This window comes from Carettochelys insculpta, chromosome 8, assembly GCF_033958435.1.
Source record: "Carettochelys insculpta isolate YL-2023 chromosome 8, ASM3395843v1, whole genome shotgun sequence".
NCBI classification, from domain to species: domain Eukaryota; kingdom Metazoa; phylum Chordata; order Testudines; family Carettochelyidae; genus Carettochelys; species Carettochelys insculpta.
This window is the reverse complement of record NC_134144.1, coordinates 35,682,199-35,708,294: the sequence shown is the minus strand read 5'-3', so window position 1 is coordinate 35,708,294 and position 26,096 is coordinate 35,682,199. Positions and strand designations below refer to the sequence as shown.

Genomic DNA, 26,096 nt, shown 5'->3' with positions numbered 1-26,096 from the left:
CTGCCTCACTCCCGGCCAGCAGCTGGGCTGCATGCGTGAAATCAGACACTAGTCCCGGTCCGGGCTCTTCCCCGAGCCTGAGAACTGAGCATCGCCCCCGACCTGCTCCACAGCACAGACGTTGGACTTTGGCTGCCCCCCCCCCGCCGCCCCGCAGAAGCGCGCGGTGATCCCGGTGCGGAGGGCCCGGCCCGCAGGAGCCGCGCGCGCCTTCCCCCGGGAGATCGAACGTTCCGATGGGAAAAGGAGCGATTTTCTCCCCTCCACCCGAGACGCTCTGTTTACGCGGAGGTTTTCCCGCGGCTGAACATCTCAGGCCGCCAGGATTTCACCCACTGCTGCGGTAACAAGCTGTTTGGGTAGCAATTAGAGCGGGGGCAGCGGGGCTCCGCAGCGATCATCCCAGCTACAAAGGTGACTGCGAAAGTTGCAAACGCTGCGGCTGGAGGGGAAACCAGCTCCGGTTTCAAACGGCTTCCCCCAGGCAGGCGCTCTCCGAGCGGCTTAGGAGAATGGATCCGCTTCCCCTTCGAACTGCGAGCACCGAACGCAGCTCAGTGGGCGCGCAGGCAGCTGGAGCCCGGCGCAGCCCGGGCTGTCCCGCTTCTCCCCCGCGGCTTGCACCCCACGCCGCTGGGTGTGAGTCCGTGCATGGAAGAGGACGACAGCTGCTCTGCGCTGTGGAGGAGGCACGTAAATAAGCCAGCTCGGGCCGGGTGTGAGGGACGGTTGCAACGGGCTTGCGTGGCCCGTGGCCCCGAAGGGAGGCTGTGAAACCGCCCACAGCCTCGGCTGAGAGCCAGGGTGAAGCCCCTCTCCGAACAGGTGTCTGTCTATTAGATACACACCACCAACCGCGCTGAGCGGCGGGGCAGCCCAGCGCTCCCCCCACCGCGCCTCTCTTCGGTGGGACACGCCGGTCTGGAGCCCCCGTGTAAACGCTCCCCTCTCGCTCCGCCAGAGGCAGAGCTCTGCCGGCGCTGGGCGGCCGCACTAAGGCCGGTGAAGCCGCTTGGGTTCCTCCGAGCGCCCACCGGCATAACCCGCACCGGACTCTGACCCCCGCGTAGCGCGCGACCCCCACCCCCGGCTGCAGGCTCGTGCGGTTCGCTCGCCCCCTTTGCGGCTGTCGGGAGCAAATTACTCTTGCCGGGCCGGCCACTTCCCCGGGGCTCGTCTGAGCCGGGACTTGCTCGCGCCTCCCCTGAGCTCTCCGGTAACCGTGCCCAGCCCGGAACGCACACGCGCCTCGAGTGATCACTTACATGGCCAGGGCGGCCGGCGGAGCCCGGGGGGGGAGGGAAGCGCTGGTTGCCAGAGGAGTCCACGGGCGGCTAGACCATTGCCCCTTCTTCCCGCACCAGTCCGCGGCGCCACCCAAACGCGTGGAAGCCAGGCGCGAGGAAACGGGCGGGGAAACCACCCCACCCCCGAGCCTCCAAAGCGAAAGCGGGGCGCGAGGCTCGGGCGTGGCCGCCCGCCCGGTCATTAGCTGCTTGCTTCACCCAGCAGCGCTTCCCTCTCTTTTTAACGCCGGGCAAGGGAGCTGCGTGCGGGCGCGGGGGGTGCAGCTGAGCCCCAGCCACGCTTCCTGCGAGAGCGCTGCCCCGAGCAGCCCCCGGGAGCGGCCGCGGCGGGAGCTCCGCTCAGATCCCGGGCGCCAGCAGCAGCGCGATTTGTTTTGAAGGTTGGTTTTTATTGCGGTGCTCCCTTTGCCAAAACGCGCCTGGTGACCTGGCTTTGGGGCCGCGAGAGCTGCTGCCGCTCCCTAGCCAAGCGCGGTGTCACCGAGGGAGTTCAGCTCAGGCCAGATCAAATCCCCGGCTGTTTAACGCTGAAAGGCTGCGTGTTGCTATTAGTGTTAAATATATGGCTAATTATGCGTATGAAAATTAAACATCAGTGTTATGCTAATGGGGCCGCCTTCAGCTGGGGATCAGAGCACTTGAGACTAGCATTTAATCAAATGAATCAGTAACTAATACAGCTGCACGTGTGAACTTTCACGAGATCATTTGCCTGTTACAGCCACACGCCACTAAATTGTGAAAGAAGTCATTAGCAACGCGCTCTAATTAGCTACCGAAGTCATTTGGGATGCAGCGCGAGGTGGCCGCGGCCCCGCCTCGTCGCCACGCGCGTGCACGGGAGTTCGCGCCTCCGAGTGGGGCTGCGGGGCCCAATTTGCATACAGCGCGGGGGGGGGGGAATGGAGGAGGTCCAGCCAGAGGGAGCGAAACCTCTCTGGAGCTGCGCCCTGCGAGCGGGTGTGAACCCGTCCGGGCGCTGGGCGGGCGCGTGCACACAGTTTGTGCGTAGCCGGGGGCATAAGCACCCGCACGGTCTGGGCGACAGCGGCCGACCCCCGCGTCGTGCTAACTGCAGCTGGCTGGGGGCGCGAGCCGCTCCCCGCTGCAGTGGGGGGGCGGGGCGGGAAGCGGCCTGCAGCGCTGGGACGAGACACGCGGGGCCGCCTTCCCCCGGGGGGCTGCAGGAGGGACCTGAGAACAAAGCGGCGCAGCTCGGCGGGAGACCCAGCAGGGCCGGTGCCCCGGCCGGGGTGAGGTCTAGGGGGGGGGGGGTTGGGGGGCTGGCGCGCGCCCGGCGTTCCTCCCGGGCCGGCTGCTGTTGCCCGGGCCCGGCCCCTCCAGCGCGCGCAGCGAATCCCCGCGTGGGCCGGGAGGGGGCGAGGCTGCCCGGGCGGCTGCGCGGCCCCCTGGCGGGCGGGAGGGCAGGCTGGCTCCTCGCCCGCAGTAGCTCCGGGCCCCCCGCCCCTGCTTGCGCGCCTCGCTCTCGCCACCTCCACTGCGCGCGCGGCGCCGGCCGCTCCAGAGCCTCGCCCGCCGCGGCCGGGGGACTCTCGGCTCCCCGCGTCCGGCTCGCCTCACTCACCGGGGTCCAGGCGAGCCCCGGGCGCCTTTGACCAATCCCGAGCGATTATGCAAGCCGGCGGACCAATCAGCTCCGCCGGCTCATGAATATTCATAGGCTTGGCTGAGTCAAAGCTTTTAGGCGAGTTTGTGTAGCTCTACCGCATCATGCTTAGACTTTTCAAAGAGACAAACTCCATTTTCTTATGAATGGAAAGTGCAAAGCCCTGTTCCGCTTAAATTGGGTCCTTTCCCGTCCTGAGAAACACAACAGACCCCCAAAAGGCACGCGGAAGAGAGAACCCACACACAGACCAAGCGACAAGAAATGACCATGACCACCATGCCAGAGAGCCTTAATAGCCCCGTCTCGGGGAAGGCTGTCTTTATGGAGTTTGGGCCACCCAGCCAGCAAATGTCTCCTTCTCCCATGTCCCACGGACACTATTCCATGCACTGTTTACACTCAGCGGGCCACTCTCAGCCTGAGAGCTCCTACAGCACAGCTTCGTCCTTCTCCAGACCGCTGGGCTACCCCTATGTCAACTCGGTCAGCAGCCACTCGGCTAACCCCTACATCAGTTCAGTGCAACCCTACCCCAACAGCTCCAGCCTGACTCAGACCCGGTTAGAGGAGACAGGTAGGTGCACTTGGCTTTGGGGAGGGGGGGGGGGCGCGGCGCGGCGGGGGGAGGGGATGGGGAGGGAGGTTGCTGGTATCGAAGTGTAGCTATAAAAATAAAAGGAAAAAAAAATAAGGAGGCAGGAGAGGCTGAGGCGCAGCCAGGAGCTGCACACGGAGCGCGCAATGCCCGGCTGGGAGGGGAGAAAACATCCCCCCAGATGTGCACGTATTAGTCTTCGTAATTATTTATTGCGTCGCGCTATAAACAATGTATGCAATTAAGGGTAATTAAAGCGAACCCGCAGCCTGTAAAAATAGCAAACTTTCGCTGGGAAGGCGCCTGGACCGCCGCCGCCGCCCGCAGCCTTTGTTAGCGCCGCTCGCTCAGCGCTCCCCGCTTGTGCTTGCAGGGGCCGAGGCGGAGAAGAGCACCGTGGTGGAAGGCGGCGAGGTTCGCTTCAACGGGAAGGGGAAGAAGATCCGCAAGCCCCGCACGATCTACTCCAGCTTGCAGCTGCAGGCTTTGAACAGGCGGTTCCAGCAGACGCAGTACCTGGCGCTGCCCGAGCGAGCGGAGCTCGCGGCCTCGCTGGGACTCACCCAGACCCAGGTACAGCAGCGGCCGCCCGCTCCCCGCCCTGCCGGGGGCCCCCGACCCGCTTCTCGCTGCGCCGGGCGGCCCTGCCCAGGTGCGTCCCCGCAGGAAGCTGTGGGGCTCCCAGCCGCCCGCGCCCACCGGCCTCGGCCTAGCCGGATCCTCGCGGCGGTCCGGAAAGGGGGCGCCCCACTCCCCGGGCCGCTGGCGGTCGGGGTTGGCAGCCGCGTTTCCTCGCCAGGCCAGCTCCGAGCAACCGACATCAGGCGCAGCTGCCTGGGCGGGAGCGACCCTCAGCTGGGGCTCCCCCGCCCCGCTAGCCCAGGAGCCCCGAGAAGGAGCAGGCCGGGCCCGACCCCGGCGCAGGACGCTCCGGTTCGCCCCGAAGCGGGAGGGCGGCTCCCTCGGCTGCGGCCCAGGTGGAAACGGGGCCGCTGCTCCCGCCTGCAGCCCGCGGGCGCGGAACGGGGGCCCAGCGCAGGCCGGTGTCCCGGCTTGGCCAGCAGCCCCCGGGGAGGGCCGGCCAGGCTCCCCCGCGGCCGAGGCGGCGGGGCGGGCAGGCTGCGAGCCACGGCCCGGCCTTGGCCAACTCTGTCCCGGGCTGGGAACGGGGAGTCCGGGGCTGGCTCAGCGCTCCCCGGCCCGCAAGGGAGGCTAGGGCGCATCTCCGGGCCCCGCCGGTTGTGTTCCGCCCCGGCCCGGCTCTGGCCGCTCCCTAACGCCCGTCTCCCCCGGCAGGTGAAGATCTGGTTCCAGAACAAGCGCTCCAAATTCAAGAAGCTCATGAAGCAGGGCGGGGCCGCTCTGGAGAGCGGCGCTCTGGCGAACGGCCGGGCGCTCTCGGCCGCCTCGCCCCCGGGCCCGCCCGCGTGGAACACCACCTCGGCCTCGGGGAAGAGCTCCGCGGGCGCCCCGGGCACCTACATCCCCAGCTACACGTCGTGGTACCCGGCCGCCCACCAGGAAGCCCTGCAGCAGCCGCAGCTGATGTGATCGCCAGGCGCTCGCCCCGTTTCCAGCGCTCTCGGGCCGGCAGAGATGACTCAGTCCCGTCAGCGGCGGAGGGGAGGAAGAGAGAGGGGGAAAAACCAAAAGACCCAACCCTGGCGAAAGAGGTGTCCCGCCTCCGCAGCCCTTCGCCCGGCGCCCTGGCGTGGGGCAGACGAGCACAGACCTGACGCGGGGCTGGTTCCCAGCGGCTGCCAGAGCAGCCTGGGAGCGGAGAGAAAATCCGAGCCCTCGGCTCGCTGGGACGATCCGCACGCTGTGTCGGTAGAGGGGGGGAGGGGGAAAAAACCAGCTCTCCTCTGTCCTGTCCGTCTGTCTGTCTGTCTGTCTGCAATGTAGGTCACTTGCTTCCCCCCCCTTTACCAGCAAGGCGAGGCCCCCCCCTTGTACCATAGCCAGGCTTCTATTTCTCTCCCCCCTCGCCCTCCCCGAGGCGCCCGTGGACGGGGTGAGCGCTGCCCGCGGGAGAGCCGGGGGTTTAATGTCTTGACTTGACTCACCGCTGTCAGAGCGCTGGGAACACGTGGCCGGGGCTGGCCGGCGAAGGGCGCCGCTTCAACGCCCGGCTGGCCGCCATCCGCACAGCGCCCGGCGAAAAAGGGAGCCTCTCCCGCTGAACTGCCCCCGACCGCTTCGCCGCGGCCCTCCCCGCCGGCGAGACGCAGCCCGGCCTCGGCAGGGAAGGGGGCCGCCGGCAGCCGGAAAGAGAAGGAAAACAACAGCCGGCCGGACTCCGCCGCGGGACGGAGGTGGCGGGGAAGGCGAGCGGCCGGGGCTGCGCCGCTGGAGGCCCGGCCCCGCCGGCTGTACATATCTCATTCTTATCTCGGATTGTCCTGTACACACGTTGCACAGCGTTAGCCCTTTGGTTGGTTCTTTTTCCCGTCCCGTCCCGTCCCGTCCCGTTCGGTGTGGCTGTAAAACATGGCGCTTTGTGACCTGAGCTCTTGACCTTTGGCTTGTGACGGTGGGAAGATGTGCTAAGCGGAGACCCCCTGTGTTTAGTGTTCTCCACGGCAAAGTTTAGTTTTCTATTGAGAATGTTAACTTATTGCTTTGTACCGGGGCGGGGCGGGGCGGGGCGGGGGGGGGCGCAGATCTTTGTACGTAAGTTATAAAGTTTCTTGGAGACAGTAAAATTACGGTTTGGAAAAGAGCCGCGGCACGTGTGGTGTTCCTGGTTCCCCACGGGCAGCAGGCAGGGGATGGGGACGCTGCGAGGCCGCGCCAAGGGGCAGTGCCAGGCGCCGGCCGCTGAGGGTTCACGCTCGTCCCCCCCCTCCCCCAGCGAGGGGCGGCGCAAGCCTCTTTCGAGCCTGGGAATGAGGCCTTGGCGCAGGGACTGGCCGCCTCGGCGGGAAATGGGGGCCTGGCGGGGATCGAGCAACCCGCCCGGGAGGCTTCCCAGCCGGAGAGCGAGAGAGAGATTCGTACCGCGAGAGAAGAACCAGAGAGATCCCCCGAGACAGCTCTGGCGGCGTCTAACCGAGGGGCTCGCTGTGCTCCAGAGGGCGGCGGTCCGGGCACCCATCCGCCTCCGAGCCCGTGAGGCTCATACGATCTGTCCCGACGTGTCAGCGTGAGATCCCGCCGGGCATCTCTCACCCAGGCGCTGGTACTATTCTCCCCCCGCCCTTCGAGCCCCAGAGGGGCCGGTCTGGGGGAGACGGGCCAGACAGCTCCCCCCCCACCCGGTGCAGACTCCTTGGGGTTTATCTGGGCTTCAGCGTAACCCGCCGGCGGCCCCCGGTTGGTTTTGGCTGTTGGGGCCCGGAGAACGTAGGCCTCGGGAGCTCAGAGGGGAACGTGACATCAGCTTTGGCTACGTGTTTCCTCCCCTGCCTCCGGCCCCCAGCGCCTCTTTAACCCTTTTCTCCCCCCGCCATCCCCCGACTCTGTTTTGACGCGGTCTTTGTCCCGTTCAGTGCAAACGGAGGCGCAGCCGCCGGCTTCCCCTTTTCTGCCGCTCTCGGCTCGGGCGCAGTCAGCGGGTTGGAGGAAAAAAAGTGAAAGCGGAGGGTAGGTTAAAGGGGGGGCGAGGGGACCAAAGGGGCCGCACTTAAGGCTGGCTGGGGTCCGAGCCAGCGTCTCGAGTGGCAGCCCCCTTCGGGCTCACCGGGAGACACGCGCTGGCGGCTCTTCTGACCACACAACGCCTTCTTCATACAGCGCATCAGAACCCGAGCGCTTGGACATCAGCTGGCACGCAGCGTTCTGGCTCTGGCACGCAGCGTTCTGGTTCTAGAACGCGGGGCGGCGGGCGCCTGGAAGGGCGGTAGCCCCCACTAGCGCGGGCTGCGAGTGGCTGCGGGACGCTGGCTGGTTTGTTCCGGCGGGTGCCCCCGTTTGGGGGGGTGCCCCTGGCGCTAAAGCTGGCCGCGGGCTTAGCTCGAAAGACCCCAGGCGGCGCTTCTCTCGATGCACGCGCACCACAGGCTTCGTAGGCTCCCAAACTGTCTCCCTGCGGGACTAGTCGCCGTGTGTGCGGGGGGGATGGAGCTGGGCACGCTGGTCCAAGGGGCTGGCAAATGCTTATTATGCAGAGGAGGTGCTCCTTACCTGCCCGTGTTGGATCTGAGCAGTTGTGACACGCAGCTTGTGTGGGCCGGGGGAGATTTGCTGTCCCTGAAAACTCACTTGGTCAGGGCAGGAAATGAAGGAACATGTTGCTGAGCGAGCCGCCAGCAACCGCAGGAACTCTCCGAAGGATACCCTTCGCCCTTGAATCCCCCAGCCCGGGGCAATACAAGCGCGGCAGGAAATCTGCAAAGTAATAAGGCTATCGAACCCCAGCTATCAGATAGGGGAGTCCTTTCGCGACCGCAGCGCAGGGGCGCGGTGGTGCGGTCCCGTAGCTCACGGTAGCTGGTTTTGGCCAAGTTTAATTTGCTGACTACACCGATCTAATCGTTTAAAGCGTTATTAAGGGCGAGCTTTGGGCTCAGACACGCCAGCTTATTACAGTGGCTTTGCACAGCTCCGCTGACCACAGCTGTAATTTTGGGTAAAGCTTCATAAATCAGCCCGGCCGTGTCACATGGGAGACCTGCTCGGGAAGGCCCTGCATCTGGTTTTTATTCCGCCTGCTCTGGGTGGATCTGCGCGCAGGTTCCAGCCCGGGGGCAGAATCCCACCCGGGAGGGCGTGCGGAGAAAGGTAACGCTCAAAGTATTGATTTTTGTGGGTGTAACACGCACCCATTTCCCCCCCGCCCCATTCTTGGTGATGAGTGATCAAATGATGCGGTGGTGTCCAACGTGCCTTTGAAAGCTAAGGCACGGGGCTGCCGTTAGTGGGAACCACAGGACGGGAGCAGAGGAAAAGGGGACCGATCAGAGAGACCCAGCGCCTTTGGAGCTCAGAGGGAACGAAGGCATCTCCCCGGAAAAACTCTAATTCCTGCACCGCCACAGGCCAAAACGTAAGCAATAAGCAACTCACAGCACCCCACGGACCAATAACGGTGGGACTCGGTCGCTACATTATTTACAGCTAAACCTCGCACCAAACAGAAACCAAATGCGTCTGGCCGGGCAGCTACAGTGTGGCCAAGGCGATCAGACCACTTTAAGCTATATTAGCGTCTCCTAATTCAATAACGTCTTGCTAACAGTTCAAATAGAGAAATTATTAGTTTTCTCTCAACTAGGCGGTCTTGAGTTAGAGTCTATTATAATTGTACATTTGAAAATGTTCATGTCAATACAGGCCTAATTAATTCTGCCTGCTTGCTGACAAGTAGTTCATCAAATCTCTGCTTCGAAGATTTTCGTAATGAGGATATTAATTAAACTATGAATAATCCAAAGGTGCTTATATTGCAACAATACCTCATTACAATGATTAAATACTGATTTCGAATATTATACCTTTACCAATTGTCATTCTGCAACCACAACCGTCAATGGCGAAAATGCAATTTTGGGCCATCTTTTTTTTTTTCTTGTCGGGAAAAAAAAATGTGGCCTTCATTTTCAAACGCTTCTGAAATAGGCTACACACCGCTTAATGATGATCAAAATGACTCTTTTCTGCAAAAAAAGACCCCAAAGTGTGCGTACAGCTGCAAACCCAAGAGGGTCAGCATCATTTCACTGTATTCTCTTCTTGATTACAAGCCGAGCCCATCAAACACAACATAATTACAGTAATTTCAGGTTTATTTATTCTAATGCAGTTTCCCCATCTCTCTGGTAATTATGAGCAATTTTTTCGCCCAGGGAATCTTTTTGCATTAACAAAAGAGATAACGCACTGAAAGCCAAATTTGCTGTGCATTGAGAAAAGGGAAGGGGGAAAAAATAAAATAGGTGCGAGCTGCCATCTCTGCAATTCTCCTATATTGGAGCGCTGCAAATTGCTTGCAGGTGTATGGAGCACGACTGTCAATAGGAAGGGACTTCCAAATTAGCAAATGCACAATGTCGAAGTAATGAAGACAGACTTAGCAAAATTGCCAAACAACAGATATCAGCCAGCTCGTTAATATCTTCTACCACGCACGCACGCACACAAAATAAATAAAAATAAAAATAAAATTCCTCCCGCGTGTCTTCTAGAAGTCCCTGAATGGGGAGCCCGTATCAGTGTGATGGCGCAGCCTCTGCATCGGGAAATGGCTTTAAAAAATCAGAGTCCAAATCAATTCACGTCTGATCCCCCCCTCCCGGGTTAAAAATGAAGCCACATTTTTGTCCCGATCAAATAGCCCCCCAGTCCTTCCTGCAGCGTCCTCACAAGTTTCACAGCGGAGAAGAAGTTTGATTTGCCTTAGCCTCCCCCGCTCCGCATTTACTAATCCGCAATAGGCACTAGCGAAAAATCACCGCCACCAGAAAACACACCCGAAACTAACTGCACTGCAGCAGGGAGGTAACGGGTCAGCCCGGCAGCGCCTAGAGAAAGAAACGGTCCTCCGTGAAACCGGGCTCCTCTTTCGTGCCTTGGCTTTCCCCTCTCCTAATCGCTCGGCACTGCCTGCAGCCCCGCTCCTGTAGTAGCACCGTCAGGAGGAAAAAGCCTATTGAATCGCACAGTTCAGCAGCCCCTGCCCCTCGCCCCGCCGCACGTTTGTGGCTTTATTAGCTCCGATTTCTTCCGAAGCAAACCCCGCGAGCCGGCCGCCCCACAAACACGGCGTAGCCCGCACGCATCCACCACAGCCCCCGGGAACTACACCATCTCGGTTCCTCCACCTCCCCGCCTCATCGCACCGTGAACCTTTAGGGATCTAGCACCAAGATCTAGCGCCCCCCCCCCCTTAATAATCCTGCCACAACTGACAAGAAGTTTTGATGGAAGAATTCCTTGGTGCACATATAATCCCTCCCCCACCCCTCCGCTCCCCGCGCTGGGAAACTTATCCGCACTCAGCCACCCTTCAGAAAAACGAAACTGTGTCGCCACCCTTACCTTCAGGCTCCAGGTCAGTTAATCTGGACCCAGGTCTGTGCTTTACAACACATCAAAGGACGGAAGGCGGCATTTTGCTACGAAAGTTACAGGAGAAAGAGAGTGAGAGAAAGGCTGGAGAACGGGGGCGGGGTGGGGGGGAAGCAGAAGAAGCCAAGCACAGTAATAATATCCCAGGAGTGCAAATGTGGAGTGAAATCCCTCAGAGCTGAAGATGCCTCTGGGAGCAGGAGCCTTTTAGCAGCTCCGCTCCTGCAGAATATGACTGAAATTTTCTGCTATATAGCCTCTGTCTTTATAGCTGATGAAAAAAATCGCAGATTATTAGCATAAATGTTTACTCTTCATTACGCTGATGACATTGTGCACTCGAGATCTTGGTAATCTTTGGGAAAATTATGAGTAATTTTTAAAAATTTTAAAGCAGCAGCAGTTACCAGGCAATTCAGGCTAATTCTGCGTAGGCTCCGAACGGATATAATTATCGAGGAGTCAAGATGTTATGCTAAAAACTATGCATTGATATTCCCATTTATTATGTACATACAACTTTGACAATGTTGATGCTTGAAATAGCAGGAAATTGTCTTGCGCAAAAATTACAGTCCATATTAGGACATGTGAAATTGCGAAGAATTATATAGTAATTGCAGGCTTTCAGATGGGAGAGCCAGAATGCTCAAACTAGTGCAAATGTGGATAAAATTACAGATCAGAGCAAAAATTAGGGAAAAAGGGGGTCTGGGATTTTTCAAGTTGGCTATAGGATTCCGGAAGTGTCTAATGCCACATGATTGCTGCAGCTTTCGGGGAGACGTTCATGCCTCGAGTAACTCCTTTGCCAGAGCCGCTTTAATTCAATTTCTCCTAATAGGGGCAAATGAGAAAATTGCCTGTCTACCCAGGGCAGCGTTTCACCAGCCGCCCCCCTGCACGTGTGCCAGGGAGGCGATGCTCCCCCTCGGCTCAGGTTGGATTCCGGGCTGAGTCCCCCTGGACGCGAGCTGGTAACCGAGCTGGGGAAGTTAATTGCACCCGATTCCCTCCCACCCATTTGCTCTCTCTCCCCGGCTCGGCTCGGCTCAGCTCCCCTCCCCCGCCCTCCCGGGGCCAATGCAGCCGGCTGGGAGGGGGGGGGGGGCGAGCGCGCTGCTCAGCCCTGACCCACAGCTGAAGCCCCTCCGCCCCACGGGGAAAGAGGGCGCGGCGGGAGGAGCCCTGCGGCAGCGAGTCACCTGGGCCGAGCGGGCAAACCCGAGGGGATAAAGGTGCCGGGGACCCGGGGGGAGACACCTGAACTCGCCGGCCCCTGCGCAGGGCAACTTCCGAAGAGCAGACTTCAAACCACCCCGCCAGCGTGACCTGCCCCCGAGGCGGCCGGCCCGGGGCCTCTGGGTTCCTACGCCCCCGCTGCCGGCCGCTGGCAAAGCCCCTACGAAATGTAGCTGCGCCGGCGGCCGAGCAGGGCGCCTGGCTGGGGGGGGAAGATGGGAAAACGCTGAGAAAAGAGGTGTCGGCTCCCAGCCCCTGCCCCGGGCTCGGCCCCTCGCGTGCGCTGCCAGCGCGGAAAGCAAGCCCGGGGCGAAGGGAAGCGCAGCCCTGGGGGAGGGGTGGGTCTGGCTTGGGACCCCGCAGCCCGGGCTTCAAAGCTGCCACCTGGGAGCCCCTCGCAGGGCCGCTCAGGGGCAGCCGCGGGGCGTGGGAAGCAAACGCGCCGGGTTCTCAGGCCGCCAGCTCGCTCGGGGGCCCGGTGGGGGGCAGCCCCAGGGCCTAAGCTGCGTCTTCTCCTCTAGCCACAAAGCGCAGCCCGGGCCTGCGGGCGGGCCCCGCTCCCGCCGCTGGAGCCCCGGGAACCCACAGCCCCCGCAGACCTGCTCGGGCCGGACGGCGCTGGTGGGGGGCGGGGCGGAGCTGGTCAGTTTCCAGCGCGGGTGGCGCGGAGCTCAGCCAGCGGGCAAAGGCTGCCCGAAGCGGTCACCCGGCGGGGCCCGCGCCGGCGGATCGGACTCGCGGCCGTGCCGAGGGGCACTGCGCGCCCGGGGCGCTGCAAAGCCGGCGCCGGGAAGCGGGAGCAGAAGGCGAAGGGCCTCCAGCGCTGGGCCTCGGGCCGGGGGCAGCCCTGAGCCACGGGTCCCGCGGAGCAGTTTGCGGCAAGGGGGCCGGGGCTGGTCCTTGGCCAGCTGCAAAGGCGCCAGGACGGTTCGCAGGGATCGGCCGCCCCCGCCGAGCTCCAGGCCCGGCCCGGTGTCTGTGGGAAGGTGCCCCCGGCCGCAGAGGAGCGGGTCTGGCAGTCCAGACACTGCTGCGGCGAGGCGGAGGCGCTGGCTAGCGCGGCTGCCCTCCCCAGCACCTGCCAAGGCCTGGCCCCACGGCCCGCACGCTGCTGGGCGCAGCTCCGACGGGATGGGCAGGAAACGCTCGGGTGGGTCCCGGGGGCCGCAGGGGAGCTGGCGGCTTCCCCTCGCCATCTGTCATCGGCACGTTTGCAAGGGCCGGGCCGGGCCGGGCAGGGGGCTGCGAGGGGCCGGATCACAGGGCCTGTGTCTGGGGGAGGGCCGCGGCTGGTGGGAAAAGCTTCCAAGAGCTGCGCCCGGGGCGGCTGGGGAGACGCTCTTCCTCCCCCCCCCTTCCCCTGTCTCTGGCTCCCCCGCCGGCTGTCCAGCCCCTTCTCCGCGCCGCGCCGCGCCTCCCCGGCGTCTCCTTTCTTTTCCGCGGCCCCCTCCCTCCTGCTCACCCCGGGGCAGCGCGGCCGGGGCTCCCTGCAGCGATCCGCTCTGCCCGCCTGGGAGACTCCGGCGTGTCTAGGGCCAGCCCAGCGCCTGCCCCTCCCGGCCGGCTCTCAGGCCAAGGCCTGTTGCCTGAGCCCCAGCGGAGCTGCGCGTTCCCTGCCCCCGGCGATGTGGCCTCAGCCCCAGCCAGCTCCCTCCTCCCTCGCCTGGCCAGAGCCGGCTGAAGGCTCCAGGGCTGAGCAACTGCAGCAGGGGCTAGGAGCGGCTCAGCAGGGAGAGAGGCCGCCCTGAGGCTGGAGCCTGGCCTTTGGGCCAGCCTGGGCAGCCAGCCAAGGGCTCCTCCAGGTGCCAGCCCCCTGGGGGCTCCAGCACGGGGTGTACAATGCTCCCCTGCCCATGCCCCTCTGCCAAGGGGCAGCACTGCAGGCCTGACACCACCACACCCACCCAACTAGAGCCGGGGTCCCGGCTCTTCGGCAGGTGTTAGGCCCCACAGTCAGTCTCTGCTCAGGCTGGCGGCAGCAGAAGTTTCCACCTTTAAGGGAGATGGAGATATATATACCCATGGCACAGAGCTGGAAGGGACCTCCAGAGGTCTTGGAGTTCAGGCCCCTGGACTCACAGCAGGACATCCCCAGCCCGGGCAGATTATTTTTTCAATCTATTTGCCCCAGATCCCTAAATGCCTCTGTGAGGATTATACTCACAGCCCCGGGCTTGGCAGGCGCACGCTCAGAGCACTGGGCTATCCCACCCCTCTCCAGCAGGCAGTAAAACCAGCGCCCCTGGGTTACAAAGGGCCCCTTTGGAGGCTGGCAACACAAGCATCGGCTCTCAGGCCCAGGCCTGTTGCCTGAGCCCCAGCTGAGCACTGCTCCTGGTAACAAGTGGGGGCCAAACTGGTGGCGGGGGACCCAAGTAACTCCATTGATTTCCAGAGAAATAACTCCAGGTTAACACTGGTGCAGCTGGGGAAGGTCCAGGCCTATGGGCAAGAGGCTGGCAAGTGACCTGGTGGGTTTTGTTTAAAACTCACCCTTTGTTCCATTGGTAAGGAGGGAGGGCAGCTTGGGAAAGAATTCCTTATCTGTCTGCAGTGCAATCGCCTGGCACAGGCCTCCACACTGGCCTGCTCTGGAGCGCTTAAATTGGCAGGTGAGGCTGCACCCGCCGGGTTGGGGCGATACAGGGATATGGACATCAGCGCTCCCCACGTGGAGCTTGTGGTAGTTACAGTGAAGGCAGTCACGTGGTCCAAGGGAGCTAACAGCCTGACATTCGAATTCATCCCCTAGTGTGGACGGGGCCATAGGCGGAGGGAAGAAGCAGATCCAGCTGCTGCTCCACGCACCTCCCCCTTGGTACTGGCCCAGAGCCGGCTGGAGACGTGGGCCTGCTCTGACAGCTACTGGCACAGGCTGCAGTGCAGCCAGAAGGCTGGGATCCCCGCCCTGCCCTGGGCAGCTGGTGCGGGTAGAACCGGGCCAGGCCCTGGGCAGGGGCGCTGCGGTCTGGAACTAGGGGGTTAACAGGGAATGTAACAAGCTGCGGGGGGGGGGGGGGTCGGCCAGGGCTGGAATCGGTTACTGGCCTGGGCCTGGAGGAGCTGCCATGGGCAGGAGCCAGGCCCGGGCTAAATGTCTGTGGCGCCAGCCCGCTGGGGGGGAGGGGCCGAGTCTGGCACAGCGAGAGGCTCGCTGAGTGATTCATGGCCGCTGCCTCCCGGCTGCAGCCTGGCAGGGGCGAGATTTCATGGGGGAGGGGAGGGGAGGGGAGGTCAGTTACTGAATGCAACACTTGTAAGCAGGCAAAGGAAGCCGCGCCACCAGCCTGCCGAGCCCTCCCCTCCGGGGCTGGGCTGCAGGGCTGGTGGAAACAGGTGTGACTCCGGAGCCGGAAGGAAACACAGCCCAAGGACGGTGCAAACAATAATTTATTTAAATAATCTGTCAACGCAACATGAAGAGTATTCGGTGTCCTTAATAAATACCCCACAGCCCCTTTCCGTGGTAAGGACGAACCCAGGGCAACTCAGTAGCTTCTTTTAACAGCAAAGAGAAAACTCATCCAACGGGGAAACTCATCAGGCCGGGGTGGCCCTGCACTGCGGGGTCCGGGAGGTGGCGAGTTTGGGTCAGGAAACCCGAAGGGAAAAGACTGCCTGAGCTGCCGGGGGGGGGGGGGGTTAGACAAAGAAACCAAGAAACCCAACGGGCCCAGACCGCTTTTATTTACACACGCCTCCTCGGGAGCCCCCTTACAAAAGATAATTTAAACTCGGGAGGCTTTGTCCTTCGCTCGTTTGCTTTTAAATCTACATATAAAAATTAGTTATCTTTGTTTTTTTCCCAACAGCAAAGTGAGGTCATCCGCCAAGGCACCTATCAACGGTGAGAAAAGGAAATTCACCAAAGTTCCCACTGGTGGTTTGATGAAAAAAGCAGAGGAGGGGCCGGGGCCGTTTCCTTTCCTACTTGCTGGGAATGACGGGGGGAGGACAAAGGAGAAACCCCAGCCAGGAGCGGGCCTGCGGGTGCAGCCACAGGCCGGGCGCCCGCGGGGTAACCGGCCCAAAGCACAGGCCGCAGGGAAGCGCTCCCGTGCCGGAGGGAGAGGCCGAGGCCCGTCTTCCATCAGAGCACCAGTGTCGCTCCGCCCGGGGGCGAGGGGGTTCGATCCCCGGCTCCCCGCGCCGCGGCGGCCGGGTTAGAAAAGCGTCCCTGCAGCTATGGCCGCGCTGTGCTGGGGGTGATGGGGTTGCGCCGGCTGCAAGAGCGGGGAGGCGGCGTTGGACGCCTGCTGATACCACGAGTAGTTCCCGAGGAAGGCGGCGGCGCCGCTGGGGCTGGAGCCGGAGCTGCCGCCACTCATGCGCTGGTGGGGGGCAAAGTCCCAGGTGGGGGCGGCGGCGGGCGGCGAGGCGCAGGGGGGAGAGGCGCTGCCCCCGGGGTGCGGCTCCGACGGGAGCTCGCCGCTTTTCCACATCTTCTTGAACTTGGAGCGGCGGTTCTGGAACCAGATCTTCACCTGTGCAGCGGGACGGGAGGGCGGACACGTGTGAGCGGGGCGCTGGCTCCGAGCCCCCGGCTGGGATCGCAAGGAGCCGGGCGCCAGGCCAGGCCAGCCGGAGATTTGCTAACCCCAGAGCCCTCCGCCCACGGACACGAGTGGGGTCAGGGCCGCGGCCCGCAAGCGCCCACTAGGGCCCTGCAGCCCGGCTCGCGGGAGCGCCAGAAGGCTGCAAAGCAATTGGACAGCAGGGGAGGCGCAGGCCCGGGCCCGGGCCCCTCGGGGCTGCAAGGGCAACAGCCCCGCCTCGGGGGAGTCAGTAGCGCCGCGCCAGGGCCGGGGCTCCCCGGGGTGGGGCCTCTTACCTGGGTCTGGGTGAGGCCTAGGGAGGCCGCCAGCTCGGCTCGCTCGGGCAGCGCCAGGTACTGGGTCTTCTGGAAGCGCCTCTGCAGGGCGGCCAGCTGGAAGCTGGAGTAGATCGTCCGGGGCTTCCGCACCTTCTTGGGCTTCCCGTTGACTATCCTGACCTCGGGCTCGCACTCCTCCTTCTCCGCTACAACAACAACAACAACACGCATCACCCGCCGGCCCAGCCGCTGCTCCCCACGCCGCCCGCCCGGCCTCGCCCCCGCCTGCGCTAGCGGGAGAAACGCGGCCAATGCACCCTGCGCCGGCCCCAGCCCCCTGCCGGAGCCCCGAGGCGCTGGATCGCTTCCCCAGGAGCGGGGGAAGGGCCCGAGCAATGGGCCGGATCCTCCGCGGGTGTAAACTTGGGCTACGCTCTGTCTAGGGCAATGGAGCTGCTTTGTCTGACCCCAGCCTGGTTCCCCCAGAGGCTCAGCCCTACCAGACTCAGTGTTAGCCGGGGAAGCCCTGGTTCCGTAGGGTCCATAGGAGCTGTAAGCCGCCGTGTAGCCCAGGTCGTAGCCGGCTTTGGCAGAGTAGGGGACCGCATTGATGCCGCCGGCGTGATACTGGTAAGAGCCCATCTGCGAATAGGGCGACCCGCCTCCTCCTCCGCCTGCTCCGTGCTGCTGCTGGTTGGTGTAGTAGCTGCTGTCGGTGGCTGTGGACACGGGCAGGGTGGGGGACTCCTGGGGCTTGTGCAGGCTGCTGTGCTGGTGGTAACTGTTGGAGGTAATCTGGTTTGAATGCATATCTGAGACTAGACTGTCAAAGACTCCGGTCATCCTGAGCCTCCCTCCCCAGATGCAGAAGGGGGGGGCACGGCCGCAGCAACGGGGGGGCGAGGGAGAAGGGCGCCTCAGCAATCAGCAGGAGGAGAGCAGAGAGGCGGCGGCTGCTGCTGCTGCTGCTGCTGCTGGAAGCCCCGAGGAGGAGATCACTGGAGGTCCCACTCAGTCGCTGGAGGAGTCACCATCATCGCTCGCTCACACACTCTCCCAGACACCGGACGGCCCCAGCGACAGTAGCTCACTCGGCTTGCCCGCAGCTTTACGATTGTCTGCCGCGGTGGAAGCGGGCAGGCGGGCATTTAACACCAGTCACGTGACGGCCAGCGACGTCACCTAGCAACAGCCAATCCGGTGCGCAGTCACATTGTATTCCCCACCCCACCTTTCCCGGGTTCCACAGAACCCCGGGACGCAGAAGGCGCCTCACATGTGACACGTGCTGCAAAGGAGGGGTGTGTGCGGGAGCGGGCAGAAGGGACACAAAAAGGAGACGGGCTCCAGGGGGGTTTCACAAAACGGAGTGTTGCCATTTTAGTATTCATGCCGCAGCAGCCTGTACACAAATACGGCAAACCCGGGGGCGGGGGAGAAGATGGAGCAGTTAGAGCTGAGCCCTGGCCAGATCCCAGCCTACATCCTGCGAGTCTAGTCAGCTGTTAGCGTAGCCTTGTCAGATGCTATGTCAGCAAGGACTGGTTGTATCCCGGGTGAAGCCCGGGCGTACTTGTTGACGTGGGTATCACAGAGGAAAGAAACCCACGGGATTCTCCGCAAACTCTCCCCTGGTTCTCGTTATCCGCGTCCATACACCCTCTTCCTGCGAGCTGGGGTCAGAGCGGAGCGGAGGGTGCTGCTACTGCAACGATACAGCCAGGTACAGTTTGCACATGCAGAGTGTCCCTCAGCCACCAGGTGATGGGTTCAGTTGAAGAATCTGGCCAGACCAGCGACTTCCGTGACAAGAGCGGGAGACAAGAGATTTGGGTTCTCTTGCTAGGCTCACCACCGAGTCACTTTGTGACCCTGGACAAGTCCCTCACCTTCTTTGTGCCTCGATTACTCCACCTGTTAAATGGGGATAAAAGCCCACATCCCCGTTTGGAGAGTGTTTTGGATCTGGGAGTGGTGAAAACTGCTATGTAGGTGTCAAACTACGCAACTAGGTGGCTATTAATGTTTGGTATCTCCCGGACCTACAGCTGTCAACTAATCTGCACCTCCGCTCGTAGTCCTGAGTGCCCGCTAACGAATGTTTGGGTTACATAAAGTGCTCTGAAATCCTTGAATGAAAGTCTCCGCAGAACCTACACATTATTCTGTTTATTATTTTGATACCACCTCGGGAACATCTCTGCCTCGCTTAATAATTTACATTTTTATTGGCACCCTTATTCGATTGGATCATATGGCTGAAAAATTAACGAGACAGAACATTTTCCTAAGGAAGTGGGCTTCATAATTCATTTCCCTAAACAGCCAGAGCTTATTCCCACTTCTTTTGCAGGACTCGAAGCCGTGGGCAGTGACACTTACGTGGCTGAGTTGTGTTAGGGACTCAGTGTAGCTCATTGGTGCTTAACAATTGTTTACAGCACTGTCATTGGGAAAAGCCGGGTTTGATTCTGTTCTTCACGCGGGAAGTAGATCCAGGCCGGGCAGGAAAACCACATTTGGGGCATGTTCCGATTACACGGCTGCTCTTGCCTTGTACCGCCACCTAGCGGGGAAAACAAGGCGTCTCTGCGTTCAGGTGGGCGAGACAGTCCAGCATCTCTTCGCGCCGAGGGTCAGTCTCTTTCAACACCCCCAAAGGGCAATTTGCAATCTGGTAATTACAAGCCACACAAGTGTGCCAGCACTCCCTGCCCGGCGGATTGTTGGGGAAAGGCCTGACCCGTTGCATCCGCGGGTATCGGAAAACAAGCGGGTGTTCCGAACAATTGGGTGCCGAGCACGTGGGATTAATGACCCGTGGGAGCGCTCGGCATTAAGCCAGCAGCGAGCTGACGCGCAGGAAAGGACCCCAGAAAAGTCCAGTCGTCTCATCTCGCGGATAGCGGTCCTGTGGCTGGAACCGGCTGGACCCCAACGCTTCCCGACGTTGCTTAGCTCCGCCTGACTCTAGCCAGGGACGCCGACCCATGAAATACAACTCAACCGTGTCCGCTACATTTCTGGTTTTACCCTAGCGTGAGTTTCAACGGGACTTTCTTTCCTTTTATATTCAGTTTCACTGTCATCTCCGGCTCTGTACACACACAAGAGCTGGGGCTGCCTCTTCCCCCGATCCCTAAAAATATTGCCTACCACCTCCTCTGTGCTCCATCCCGCCTCAGAACTGGCCATGGTTTCTCCTCCAGCCGTGGGTTCCTCAAGCCCATCACAACTCGGGCGCGAGGGTTTAACTTTGTTAATGGTGCTCAGCCCGATTAATGTGTTCAGCTATGGGGAGCTGAGGTCTTGTCCCACTTTCGAGAGACTGGTTCGTCCTGTGTCCCTGCAAATTGCTCTGCGAAAGAGCCCAGTGATAGAGCTGAAATATAAATATGAAAATATTGTATTACCCCTCCCCCGTTTTATTGAGCCACAGAAGTGTGTGTGGCACAATGCTGCTTGTTAGAAATCTGTTTCCTAAGGCAACTTGCGCACGTAAATGAATCCCTGCACCCATGCAACCTGGTAACGCACACGTCCCCAGAACAGTAACCGGGAGGGTGCTCCCCCATTAGTCTGCACGCCAACAAAGCAAAGCAGCAGCAATATAGCACTTGCCAGACGAACCAACTGATTTATGCGGCGATGCGCTTTCGTGGGACAGACCCACTTCCTCAGATCAATTTGTCCGGAGGCAGCTCGTGCGGGACGAGCGATTTCCCCTGGAAATCCAGCACGCGTTCGTTTCATTTTTGAAACACACTCGTGCGGTACCAATGTCCTCCGGTGAAGACGGGCTGAGAAGAAAGGCAGGTACGAAGCTGGCAAAATGTCCCCGTTGGTGGCTGATCGGACCGTGCGAAACGGAACAAAGGCCGGTGAATCCTCAGGGTTTCAAGCTGGGCTTCAAGCTAAGGCTGGATATGAAGGGTAAGAGGAGGGGGGCTGCAGGGAGCAGTCACTTCAGCTCCTCCCAGCACCCCCCGGCCCCCCGAAGAGCAGACCCGTTCCCCTCCTACAGGCTGGGGGCGAGGGGAGTGTTAAAAGGACGTTCTCCCCGCTGTGCAGCAGCCGGCGGGCGCACCGGGTACCTTGCAGCGGGGTAGCCCGCTGGTCAGTTTCAGCGGGAACAGCCGGCAGTGCGGCGGCACCAAAGACGAACCCGTTGCTTGGGCATCCGCTTCCCCGGGCGGTGCTTGGCCTGAGCTTTAAATAACGCGCACGGGGGGAAACAACCGCACCCACCCGAAGCCGCACCTGCCCGGGCGGCCGGGACACTGTCCGCGCGGGGGCGGGATTTTTGCCCTTACCCACAGGCCTGAACTCCCCGTGGACCCCCCTGGGGAAGAGCCCTCCGGGCCGCTGATCGCTGCGCATTGTAAATCACTTTGGTTCCCTCTCTGCTCGTCTGCCAGAGGCTCATTGCCCAGCCCCGGGGTTCCCCCCCAGCCTCGGGACACACCAGCTGCCCGGCGGCGGGACCCAGGCGCAGCACAGCAGCAGCGGCCGACCGCCGGGACAGTGGGCGCAGACTCGGGCCCTGTGCCGCAGACCGCCCTGCTCTAGTTGCGCACAGCGCCCCCTGCCGCAACCCCCGCGCGTGTCGGCGCGTCTCCGCCTCCTCCCTCGGCAGACCGCCTCGGGGCGCCGCTCTGTGTGCAGGACTTGCGGGGAGGCGAGAGGGAAGGCGGGGGAGGGGCTGCGGGCTGCCCCCAGCATCCAGAGACCACCCGGGGGGAGCCTGCGGGCTGCCCCCAGTATCCAGAGACCACCCGAGCTGAGCCGCAGGTTAGTGTTTCACACGGGTTCTTTCCTCGGTGGCCTGGTCTGATCCACCCCCACCCCGCAGCGCCCAGATGCTGAGCCAGGCGCTGCCGGCTGTGCGGGGATGCCCCAGCGGTCCCACCTGGCCCATAAGACTTCCAGTGCTGCTGCAGAGCCCTCACTGTCCCAGGCCTCTGCCAGGCCAGGTTGCTTTGAACAAGCAGTTTCAACGCCTCTGTTGGCCCTAGCCAAGGGCTTAAAACAAGAGAAAACAAAGACACTCAGTTACAGGGTCAAGCGGCCAGAGACTTAGCGCCTGAGTCACTTCCCCACTGAACTTAATCAGAGTGTGCCCCAGATCTGGGCTTAATCTTGCGTCACAGGCTGTCTACACTAGAGAGTTTTTCAGACAACACTGAGGTTTTGTAGAGAAAAGTCGAGGAGCATCTCCACACAGAATGTGTTTTGTCAGCAGAAACTGTTGACAAAAAAGCTGTGTAGACCTTTTTGTCCACAGGGCAGATGGAAAGATTGAGCCGCTTTTATGTGTAGATGGGATCTGTCCACAGAAATTTTTTCAGAACATCGCTTCCAACAGTAACTTCTGTAGACAGATGCTTCTAATGTAGACAGAGCCTGTGTCCTCATCTGTCAAATGGCGCTAATACTTCCTTCCTGTCGCAGGGATTTTGGGAAGCTTCCGCTAGGTCCTCTTTGTAAACTGGTTTGAAATCCTTCGATATAATTAATAACAAACAAATTAAGGACTTAAATCTGCTGTAAAAGAAGCAATGTGTTCCATTTCATACCGGACACGCAACATACCTGATGCATCTTCTGAAATCCAGAGACTAGGCAGGGGCTCAAAGCCTGCTCGTCCAGGGTTTGGATGGAACTATTAAATAGCAACACAAATTCAGGAAAAGGTAGAGAACACATTCATCTACTATTGCTCCTTGTAAAAACCACACAGTTTACTAATTTTCAAAGTGCACATGCTACATTGCCAATGTCTCCCAGATGCATAATCCTTTGATTTTGAAAGTATTTCCCCTCATTTGCAAGCTTGACACCAGCACCTGGAAACAGTATTCTAGCCATAAGTGCAAAAGAGAAGAAAAATATTCAGCGATTAAAAATAGCAACCATGATAATCAAAATAGGCCTCTTTATAGTTTGACCACAAACCATATTGTTAAGTCTCAAACACACTTACTAAGGGTGAAGTACAAAGAAAACAATGACACCTTTTATCATTCTTCTCTGAATGGTCTGAGAGTTTTTGAATCATAGTTTTTCTGTCCTTTTATATGTCAGGCTCCAGTTGTCTAAAATACGAAATTTTATAAGATACTACATTAGCGGTAACTAATAGCTTGGTTCATCCCTTAGGTGTGCATGGGGCGCACCCTTCTTATTCACATGATTTAGGACTATTTATGAGAATAGTCCACTTAAACCAACCCAGTTTGCAGGACTGAGCACATGATGGTTGCTGAAGGGGTCTATAGTCCTACCATTCAGTGTGGTGTTCTGATTAGGAGGGATTTTACTCATACCAGTAATCTCATTGACATCAATGAGCCCATTTATGCCAGTAGTGACTCATCTGTATTTGCAGGATTGGCCCCTTATGATCCCACCCAGAAGAGTCTTACACAGCTGAATTGTCTTTTCTCATGTAAGCTACTCTGTTGACTTAAGATGACTATTCCTGTAAACAAGGACTGACATGACCAAGCCCTAAGTAAAGACATGACTGCAGGGGAGATGACATCAGGCAAAGGGAAGAAAGAAGGGAGGACAACATAAAATAAGGAGCTTATATTTACTATGAGTTTTCAATCAGAATGCCGTATTGAAATTAATGTGGTATTGTATAATCAGTTTCTAAGCAGAATTCCTACTGAAATCAGTGAGGGGTTCTATTTAAAAACTGATGTGATGATACAATTTATATGCTTATGTAGCTGGATTTTTACATGAAGTTAATGCAAATCTATTTTCTTCCTCTCATTGTTTCTTAAACTTTTGAGACCGTGGAACACCCAACAATAATGTTTTTTTATGCAGAACACCCGGGAAAGCTGTCTTAAAAATTGTTCTTTTTGGGTTTTTTTTGTTGTTTTTTGATCTGGCAACAAATAGCAATATATACAGCAAAAACAAAATAAAGTAATTTAATCAGGTAGCGTAGCAATGATTCAGTACCTTTAGTGTATGATATCAAAAAAGTGTACGATGCTCCTGGCACACCTGTGAGTTGTTTATGGAACATCAGTGTTCCATGGAACATAGTTTAAGAAACGCTGCTTTATGTGGATAGTTGAACTGTTTAGCACAGCCTGGTGGGATACTCTTGAGGAGCACCATGGATGCAAAATATTTAGAGGCTTTGATCAGCGAGTTACAAATGGGAGAGACACACATTGGCTATGTCTACATAAGAGGGTTTTTTTCGGCAAAACTGGGCTTTTGTTGTAAAATCCTGCAGAGTCTACACACAAAACTTACTTTGTCTGTCGGCAAAACTCTGCACATCTGAGGGCAGTGTTATACCTCTCTGCACTCAGGTATAATGCCTTTCAGAGGAGGGCTAGATCAGTGGCTTGTGCATTGACCTGCTAAACTGGGGGCTGTCAGTTCAGTCCTTGCAGGGGGGCCCCATTTAGGGTTCTGGATGGAATATTTGCGGGGGAGGGATAGCTCAGTGGTTTGCGCATTGGCCTGCTAAACCCAGCATTGTGAGCTTAGTCCTTGAGGAGGCCATTGGGGCAAATAGATGCCAGGGATGGTGCTTGATCCTGCCAAGAGGGCAGGGGACTGGACTAGATGACCTCCCAAGGCCCTTTCCAGTTCTAGGAGATGCATACCCTTCCTCTCCACAAAACAACCATGTAGATGATCTGGGACCTTTTTGTTGACAGACGGGGCTTCACTCAGCAGTCCTGTTTGCAGAGCTTCCAGTCAACCGTTCTGTTGAGAGAGGTCTGGGCAGTCTGGCTTCTCTCTGTTGACAGAGCAGATTGCTCTTTCAATTTGCTTTTATGTGTAGACGCAATCTGTCCTCAGAAGTTTTGCCAGGAAATCCTTTCCAAGCATCACTTTTGTCAACAGATGCTTCTTGGGTAGACGTAGCCATTGCTTTTATCATTGTTGAAGGTTTTAGCTGTGAGATTCATGTGCACTGTGAATCATTGTGTGCCACAGGCTGCACAATAATCAAACTACTGTTTATTAATTGCTTTGTTTTGGAAGCTGCCACGTACTCAGTTAAAGCAGGTGAGTAAGAATGGGGGGGAGGGCATGTTTTGTTTAACATATCAGTCGTATACATTCCCAAGAAACATTCAGCTCTTAATAAAAATCAACGTCATGTTGAGCCTGCATTTATTTTTGTACAGTTCTGCTGCAGATGACTGACAAATTACTAAAAACATTCTTCTTGCACAACATATATTCCCTTTCTTTCCTTTGTGAATTAGTGTTATCTAACCTTCAGGAACAGTGTCTGAGGCTGGATTCCTCTGTGTTCAGAACAGGCATAAAACAACCACCAGAGATCTGGCTCAACCTGGATCTGGAGGAGCCTGAATCTATGGCTGGGAAAGTATTTTCCTTTTTATCCCCAGTCAGTCTTTGGACTCACTACTGAGAATTCCCATTGTGATGGTTTATTGTATTGATTAGCAGTCTGACCCAATTCCCCAGGAGTGGATCAGGCAGGCTTAGCAAATGGATCAATTCATTTCCCTTAAGGTTACCAAAGAGCTGTGGGATAGCAGTGACATGGCCTGCAGCGTGACCACGAGCACCCTAAATCAGAGTTGATCCAAGGGTGAAAAACTCAGTAGCCAACTTTCTATCCCCCAAGCTGGTCTTCCTCACATTTTAGTACTGAGAAACCCAGGGTAGGAAGTACCTCATGCCGGTCCTCATGTGAAATCCTGCTTCTCAGTTTGAGAGAAGTAAAATAAGAAAGAAGAGAAGAAATAAAGGAGACCCTGAGAATCATCATTTTAATAGACACTTGCATTTTCATTTATCAGAATTTCTCAGATCTGAGGAAGCGGGCCTCTCCCACGACCGCATGTCACTTAATACATTATTTTGTTAGTCTTTAAAGTGATACAGGTCTGCTTTTCTGTTTTGTGATGATATGGATTAACACAACTACCTCTCTCTGACTCTTGAGAAACAGAAATTATGATTTAATCCAAAGGAGTGCAAAGTGGGGGTGGACCCCCTCATGGGAGGGCGGTCATAAAATTTTGTAAGGGTGGGGGACAGCATGATCAGCTGCTGGGTCTCAGGTTCATCCATTTCATTAAAAATGTTGAAATGTGTTACTGTTTTTATGATGGCTACGATCTGAAGAAGTGGGTCTGTGCCATGAAAGCTCATCATTTAATAAATTATTTTTGTAGTCTTTAAAGTGCTTCAGGACAGCTTTTTTGGTTTGATGTGTGTGTCTTCACATTTATATAGCAATTAATAACGCTTTTACCTTCTACAGGTACCGTGCTGAAACGGCTTTTTTCGTATGAACAGAACCAAAATTTCTGTTGGTTTGGATCACATTAGACAAGTTGGGTCGGGGGGAGGCTGCTAATTGCAGGGATGAAAAGTGGTGCCTGGTGTAAAAAAGTTTGCTCGCCCTTGGTAATCAAATGCCCTGAGTAGTAAAGAAAAAAATACAGTTGACATAGAAGTGACACTGTTTTTCAGTGGAAC

At 58.4% G+C, this 26,096-nt stretch overlaps 2 protein-coding genes and 1 long non-coding RNA gene across 5 annotated transcripts in view; 1 reads left to right on the top strand and 2 right to left on the bottom strand.

Annotated features, from left to right (window-relative positions):
• The window catches only part of LOC142016631 (uncharacterized), a 505,011-nt gene that overhangs the window by 88,354 nt on the left and 390,561 nt on the right, over positions 1-26,096 (bottom strand). The gene's annotated exons all lie outside the window — the stretch shown is intronic.
• On the top strand, positions 2,956-6,157 carry DLX1 (distal-less homeobox 1). Of its 2 annotated transcripts, XM_075001311.1 has the most exons (3): positions 2,956-3,511; positions 3,906-4,105; positions 4,829-5,228. In XM_075001311.1, exons 1-3 carry the CDS (start codon positions 3,199-3,201, stop codon positions 5,081-5,083), a joined length of 768 nt encoding a protein of 255 aa, XP_074857412.1. In that variant the 5' UTR covers positions 2,956-3,198; the 3' UTR covers positions 5,084-5,228. The 2 variants fall into 2 exon arrangements, with proteins under 2 accessions (XP_074857412.1, XP_074857413.1); XM_075001312.1 differs by lacking the exon at positions 3,906-4,105 and having other exon boundaries at positions 4,829-6,157.
• DLX2 (distal-less homeobox 2) lies at positions 15,946-17,438 on the bottom strand. Its single transcript, XM_075001565.1, has 3 exons — positions 17,096-17,438; positions 16,614-16,801; positions 15,946-16,266 (listed from the first exon to the last, which is right to left on the bottom strand). Exons 1-3 carry the CDS (start codon positions 17,436-17,438, stop codon positions 15,946-15,948), a joined length of 852 nt encoding a protein of 283 aa, XP_074857666.1.